The sequence below is a fragment of the Lissotriton vulgaris genome, chromosome 7 (assembly GCF_964263255.1).
Source record: "Lissotriton vulgaris chromosome 7, aLisVul1.2, whole genome shotgun sequence".
NCBI classification, from domain to species: domain Eukaryota; kingdom Metazoa; phylum Chordata; class Amphibia; order Caudata; family Salamandridae; genus Lissotriton; species Lissotriton vulgaris.
The window spans coordinates 66,425,807-66,433,983 of NC_141695.1; the positions used below are offsets into that span (position 1 = coordinate 66,425,807).

General features: G+C 36.1%; 1 protein-coding gene across 1 annotated transcript; it reads right to left on the reverse strand.

Moving 5' to 3' along the window:
- Positions 1-6,639: 6,639 nt before the first annotated feature.
- On the reverse strand, positions 6,640-7,726 carry LOC147700748 (olfactory receptor 5V1-like). Its single transcript, XM_086928472.1, has one exon. The coding sequence runs from the start codon at positions 7,724-7,726 to the stop codon at positions 6,791-6,793; it is 936 nt and encodes a 311-aa protein (XP_086784598.1). The 3' UTR covers positions 6,640-6,790.
- Positions 7,727-8,177: the final 451 nt, after the last annotated feature.

Here is an 8,177-nt window from a genome sequence, read left to right on the forward strand (position 1 = left end):
TTTCCTCTCACCATCTTTGTCCCAGTGGCCAGCTGGAGTACGTAGCTGACGGCTCTCCCCAGGAACTCCAGAACCGATGTCTCTCCTGACCTTACTTCCCTCCTCCCCTTTCTCCCTACCCCCTACCTCTCTTGAGTCATGACTTTGGATCACCTCCTGTTTCTCTCTCTATTGTGGTCGAACCTGTATGAAGAACATACAGCATTAGGATTGTTGTGCATAAAACAAAATATTGCTCAAAAATTGAACTTTTCTCCTATGCTGTTCTGTTGTATTAATCTCAGCTGTAAATAATCTTTTGTACCAACTGATGTAAAGTTTATTTTTGTTTTGTATAGATTGTATGGTTGAGTGAGTGAATGTTTTTTGAATGTGAGAATTGTTGTTATGAGTAAATGAGGAGTGAAGTAAGCAATGTTTTCTAATTTCGTGAAATTTTTCTAAATATGATCTGATGAAATTTGAGATTAAAAATTAATTGATTTATTCTGGACTGAAAAAAGTGTCCTGAGATTTACCGGTTAGCCTTACCAGCACCAGTACAACTTGATTGAACAATGAATCCCAACAGCAAATAAAAGCAATGGAGTGGAGTCTGCCAAATGCTGCAAAGTCATTTTTTAGAGAGCCATCTCCGTGTGGCACTATTCACCAGAGCTGCCTGGAGTGATCAGAGCAGTGTTCTAGGTAGCTGCCATCTTGACTGCATCCTAATGGGACGAGTGGACCGCTGAAGGCAGATGTCTGTCGGACTGACCCAAACAAGCCTTCCATGTCAGCCCACCAAATGCATTTAATAATGTTTGTCAAATGCATTTTTTTTAAATATAATTGGTAATATGTAAGTTTAAATTAAATGTTGTTGTATTCATTATTTCATTGATGTTTTTTTTCTTTTACTGTTTTTTTAGGAACAAAATGTAATTTGAATTACTTATAGTTCTTAAAATATTATTTAGTGCTTTTTCATTTTTTTAATTAAAATAAAACAGTATGGATTTTTTATGAATAATTTAATGTATTCAACAATTAGTGGGTATTGTTTTTTTAAATGACTAGCTGATGGAATGTTTTATGTAATCTCTCAGAAGTACAACACTTCCCCTGCTGTTTCATAGTAAACCTTTGCCGAGTCTAACCTTTCTTCTATTGTTGCATAGTTTGGAGTGTGAAAAGTAAATTAACAATTCACATATTATCCCTAATGTCGGTTAAACTAGACTCATATTTATTATGTTTGTATTGTTATTTAACATTGTTTGTTTTTATTTTGTAATATTTTGTATATTAAAATTATTCTTCAGAAAATGTATTGTTTAAAAAAATAACACTTATTGTGATATTTTAATTAACCCTGGGCGTAGTTCACATAGTAGTGCTACGCCTAGCTACTCGAAGTGCACTACGCACTATGCGAGATATGCGTAGCACTACGCAAACTGCGTAGTGCGCTGTTCGCAATGATTGCACCGTGCCGGATGCTTGTCCGCACTGTGCAATCATTGAAATCGGCATCTTGCACAGTGCGAGCTGTTGTTTTCTGCCACTCTAGTAGAATTTTACTTGCAGCTTTCTCATTGCGAGCAGTCGCGGGCATACGCGACCACTCGCAATGAGAAACCTGACCTCCTCCAGGTTGTGAATCTCGCCTGGAGGTTTATTTTCCATGCTCTCAATCAGCAACTTGATGTTGCTGATCGCAAACGAGGAAAAAATCTCGCCGGGATGTCATTTTGGTTGCTCGCAGATGCCAACTTGACGTTGAGGACCGCGAGCAAGCAAAGAATGATTGTGAAAATACGCTACGCGTGTTTGCACTGTGCTATGTGCAATTTACGTAGTGCGTAGTAGCGCAAGCTTCGCAAACTACGCAAGTGTAGCGTAGTGCTTTGCCCAGGGTTAGTTTTAATTCATTATTATACTTCAAAATGTTTGTTTAAAATGTTTTTTGCTGTTAAAAGTCTATATATATTTCCCAAGGTGTCAGGAATACTGAAATGCACATTGCTTTTCACACGAAATGTTAATTAAATGCAGTATGAATTTATCATTAAGAGTGTTAAAGAAAGTGATTTGGAGATTGGTGTGTTCCTCACCTGGACCCACACTGCTGTCACAAGGCTACGGGAATATGAGGACAGTTGAAAGGAGGAACTGTTGGTTGCCAGAAGGGGATTATAGTTCGGATGTAGTTTCCATAGGAAAGAACGTTTTTGGTTTTGCTAATAACTTTGGCGCAGTTTGATTTCAGATGTCTCTATTGATGCCATCATTGAAGTCACTGACCATGTCATTAGTGATGTAATATGTAAGGTCATAAGCAGTACATTGTTGAGGGACAAGTTATAATAGCTCAACTAACAATATCTGCTGAATTTCTATGATTTTAAGTGTGTAAAATCTAAACCTAAGTGTAAAATCCCTGTAACCTTTATTTATTTTCAGTGAATTTGTAAGGTTTTCCTAATTCTATTTCCAAACTATAACATCCTGTATCATTTTAAATGTTGATGCTATCATCAAAATCACTGACTTTGCGCCATACATATTTTTAAGATACTCCTTCCAGGAAGGCCATTGTATTAAAAATGCACTAAATACACCATACAAAGAATTATCACTTTGGAAAAAACAAGAGACTGAATTTTCCTATAAACACACAAGCATGTTTTTCAACTCCGCATAGTGCATATAGTTCCTTGTAATGAGTTGACTTACCAGGACATTAAGAGGTAAGACCATGAATTAAACGTGTCTAGATGAGTATGTAAATGCATTCATAAAAATCTTGTCTTTCAAAGATTATGAAAAAGAAGAGGAAACTAGAACTTTTTGCACTATCTGCAAAAAGTCAAGATCATGCTGAGATTATATTATGTTTCTGAAGAACACTAAACTTGTATATAATAAAACAGTAAACACATTTAAATTAACTTTACAATGTTTTGCCTATTAATTAGGGTAACAACATCAATTGCTCATGGATTAAATATGTTAAATGTAATCATGAACGAAAATTATAAAGATAGATAGATAGATAGATAGATAGATAGATAGATAGATAGATAGATAGATAGATAGATAGATAGTTCGATAGATAGATAGATCGATAGATAGATAGATAGATAGATAGATAGATAGATAGATAGATAGATAGATAGATAGTTCGATAGATAGATAGATAGATAGATAGATAGATAGATAGATAGATAGATAGATAGATAGATAGATAGATAGATAGATAGATAGATAGATAGATAGATAGATAGATAGATAGATAGATAGATAGATAGATAGATATAGCTCTTGTACAAAGAATCCTACAACACCAGCAACACTCTGAATATGCTCATATGAAAATGTGTTTTTCTAGCAAAGTTTTTATGCAGAGGAATAGCACTGTTCCAAGCATGCTAAGCTAGAGGTTTGCTTAGGTGAGTGGTCCTAGTAATTTTCCTTAACATGCATTAGTCTGGCCTTGTCCCTCAGACATTTTAAACATGTTTCTATTTCATAATACAATCTTTATTAAATTGATACACAAAGGGTAAAGAAGAAGATTAAGTGTGGCAAGGACAGAATACATTCTGTCACAGAAAATACTACAGAGTTGCCATTAGATCTGTCTATGATGAAACCTCCAGACCTAGCACCTTCATGTAAGAAAAAATGGACTTTCCCAAATCATAACCACAATTACTTTCAACAAGAGCTCGACCCAGTGTAATAGATAGTGCACCCAGTATGGTAAAGCATACTGATCCCCTCAATTAAAGACAGGATGCAGGAAATCTGTCAAAAGAGTACCTATCATGCTCCTTCAGTCATTTCCCTGAGGAACATCTCTTTACCCTTCTCTCAATCTCTCTCTGTAGATGCCCCTGGTGAGGCACATCCTTTGCTGCGATTTTCCAGGAGTATATCATTTTGGAGTCCCGAGACCTTCCCTTCCCCCTTGAATCTATGTTCTCTGAAATATTATGTATGCTGTTTTCCCTTTTGATGGAATTTAAACTGTAGTTGTTTTCACATATTGTGCCTCTGTTCTATGTTCTGGCTAACATTTGAGTGAAGTCAAATCTTTACTTTCAGAAATAATAACAGTTCCTTAAATCCTCGGTCTAAATAATTCAGAATCTCTTGAAAGCACCGTGAAGTTGGATCATCAGAATTTGCCCACTTTGTCTATATTGTTTCTTCAGATATTCCAATCTGTCTTTTCAGGCAGTGTCATCTTGAGCTTCTCAGTGCAAAAATGGCTTCAATAGGCTAGAGAGTTTCTGACAGCCATACATTGATCAACACTGTGCTAATAGATCCCTATTTTTCTGAGTGAATTTTAACAGTGGACAGAATATGTTGTCTCCTAAATTATTTAGGGTTATCCATTTACTCTTTAAAGAGGCAAATTTGTTTATCCAAAGTTTGAGAGAGTTATTATGGAAGTTTTCCATTCAAAGCCCTCCATGATACTGGGCCAGCCCACCTAAGCAACCATCCAGACATCTATGCTCCACCGATCTGTACCGCACACAAATCCCCCAAATCTGCATAAAGAAGACAGGGCTTTGCGCTTTCACCTTCATCACTGTCGAAAGCTGGAACAAAGTCCTTCTTCATAGCAGGACGGCCACATCACTCCTTGACTCCTGCATCAAGCAGAAGACCTGAATGTTCTACTGGGAGAACCTTCAGACCTATGTTCTTTCTCTGGTGCATGGATACCCTCACAGGTGATAATCTGTGCCTTAAAAGTTTATTCAACCCGGTCAACCATGGTTTCATTCAGGTGCTTTATTTGATTATGTTGGAATTCTGCTTTTGAGGTGACCCTCACAATTGTCTGAGAAATTATTCATTGATTGAGACAGCGCCATAGAAGAACCTTAAAGGGAGTGATTTAGGATTGCTGTGGGTTGTTTAGGTTTAAATAGATCCTTTCTCTTTGGCTATATTATTATGTGTGTTTTTTTGTTACAGAGACATATTCTTTCCCCTGCTGCATCTTCTGATTGAAATGTATCTTTACCATTATATAATGCCACCTAAAGAGGAGGCATCCATTCACACAGCTTGTCCTTGCTTTGAAGAATGATGATCTATCATCCTATTATGGAACAGAGCTGTGGAATTCTCAAGCAGTAATCTATGAATAGCAGTGCAGTAATGGATGCTACAGATCTAACATCACCCATACAATCTGCCCTCAAAGCGGGAATATTGAGTCAACAACAATTTGCCTGATGTGAACCCTGAAAGGGAACAAAACCCACCACACTACAAACCTTAAAGTTCTTGGGCCATATGTATCAAGCAAAAATGCGATCGCAAATGCCGAAATTTGCAGAATTTCGGCGTTTGCGATCTCATTTTTGCTAAATGGTATGTATGATGCAAATCTGCGTGCAAAATAAGGAATCGCTAAATTTGCGATTCCTTATTTTGCGATTGTATGTAAGGAATCACAAATTTTGCGATTCCTTAAATGCAAAGTAAGAAGCACCAAAAAAGTGCAAATTCGCCTTAAGGAATCGCAAATTACCACCAACTTCAAGTTGGTCGTAATTTGCGATTTCTTTGAAAAATGCACTTTTTTGAATTTTTCAAAGTGCCATGTGATGCACATACATGCCCTTAGGGCATGTATGTGTGCCACATGTGCACCCATGCTTATTTTCAGGGGTGCAACAGGGTGTCCTTTTGACACCCTTGTACCCTTGAAATTACATTCTCAATTTGCGATTCTCTAATTGAGAATCGCAAACTGAGAATGTCCTCTCAGTCATTCCTATGGGCCTCTAGGACCATAGGAATGAATGGGAAGGTATTCCTTAATTGCGAATTGCAATTTGAGATTCGCAATTAAGGAATATGTAGGATTCGCAAAATTTATTGCAAATCCTACATACATAGCATTTTGCAATTCTCAAAAAGCGATTCGCGAAAAATCGCTATTTGAGAATCGCAAAAGACAAATTTGATACATATGGCCCCTGGGTTCTTACCTAAAAAAGCGCCAACTGTTTACTACCATCTCCAGCTGCTTTACATATTTTTTAAATAAACATCCGATTTGTGTATTAAAATATGAATATATTTTTACTACGCTGTTTACTGCAGAAAATACATTCATATGTTTTCAGTTTGTATCTTGTTTAAAAAATACCTTTAAAACTCAATTGGTCTACATTGGGGTTTTTAAGAGGCCTATTTTTAAAATAAGGGAAGCCCAGTGCTTTCACATCAGTGAAGTAACATTATGTTTAAATAGACAACTATGCAACTACTGTGAAGACTCTGTAATCATATTTTCAGCTGTAGACTTGTCCGAAATAAATACAAGTCGTTAACAATTGTTAAGTGCACTTCAATAGAAACATTTCCATAATATATCTAATTCACGAAGATGTCAATATAAAGTTCATATAATCTCAATATTAAATTACCTTTTCAACATTTGAACTAATTAAATATATAAAACGTAATTTGTAATCTTATTCTTAATAATGTTTTAGATAAGTCATTTCATTTCATCACAAGATGCACTTTTTTATTTAATATTTGGTAGACATGTTCCTTTCAAAAATAGAAAATCACTATGTACATAAAAAGTGAAAGCACATTCATTCTTCAGTACAAAACAGATAAAGGAAGCACATTTTAATGGAGGAAATAATACACATAATAGAGATTAATCTAATAACTTGTAACACTGTGTTACCTTAAACGTTGAAAACATGACTTTCCAATGGACAGTAAAGTTGTTTTACCATCATTGACATTACAAGACTTATTTTACAACTGGTGTGTTCTTGTTGTTTTTCAAGGTATTTTTAAATTCTGTATTGCTCAGGCTGTATATGATGGGGTTGCACAGTGGAGTAAGAGTGAAGTAGATCAAAGACACAATCTTGTTCTCCTTCATTGAATATGTTGATGTTGGTCGCAAATATGTGGCACAAAGGGATCCGTAGAACAAAATAACAACAGTGAGGTGGGAGGTACATGTTGAGAGGGCCTTGTGCCTCCCCCCTTTAAACTTAATTTTCAGAATGGACAAAGTGATTTTGACATATGATGTGATGATTAAAATAAATGTTGTCATTGTATATAAATTCCCAACTGTAAAGATAAAATACTCAACACTGCGAGTACTGGTGCAAGAAATCTTCAGCAGAGCTGTTATATCACAAAAGAAGTGATTGAGTGTGTGGTTCTTACAGAAGGAGAGCCTGGAAATAAGAACAGTGTAACCTAGAGTAACCACAAAACCAACAGTCCAGCTTCCTGTTGCTAACTGCATGCACACACACTTACTCATAATGGTCAAATATCTCAAAGGGTTGCAGATGGCTACATATCGATCATAAGCCATCACTGCAAGCATTGCAAACTCTGTAGCTGTCACACCCAAGAAAAAATACACCTGCATTAAACATTCAGTCATGGAAATATGCACTGCCTCCCTGAAGAAGCAAGCCAAGATCTGAGAAAAAGGGACTGAAATGTAACATATATCTATGAAGGACAAATTTGTGAGGAAGAAGTACATGGGAGTGTGCAGATGTGAGTTAGCATAAACTGTTAACATAATAAGAAGGTTTCCTGACAGAGTGACCAGGTAAATTAGTAAAAACGCAGCAAAGAGTGGAACTTGAAGCTGTGGAAATTCTGAAAATCCCACTATCAAGAAATAGTTTATTGAGCTCTGATTTTCTTCTCCCATCTGTTCAGTGATACAGCTGAACTGGATTCACAGACAACCTGAAAATAAATGAAACACATTTCAATAAAGGGTATGATAAGAAGCCTAATGAAAAGGTACACTATCATTTATCATATCTGTTGCATTATTAATGATAAACACATCAAACACTATGATAAAGCAAATGCTTTAGACTTAATGAATGTATTTATATTTGTTTTAGTAAGTATTTATATTTGTTGCAGCAGCTGATTGGTCTTCCATTTCATCCATTTAGGGGCACAAAGGCTATGCTTCAGTCACTTACCAGTTATCTTAAAATCTAGACTACTTCATCCTTATCTTCACTCAAAGACAGTTTCAGCAAGCTCATCTCTAAAGTATGTTAATAAATAGTTCCACCCCAGATTCAGCTTAAATATCCTTCATAATATTAGCACATCCTGTACTACCAATCAACAGGGAGGCACAG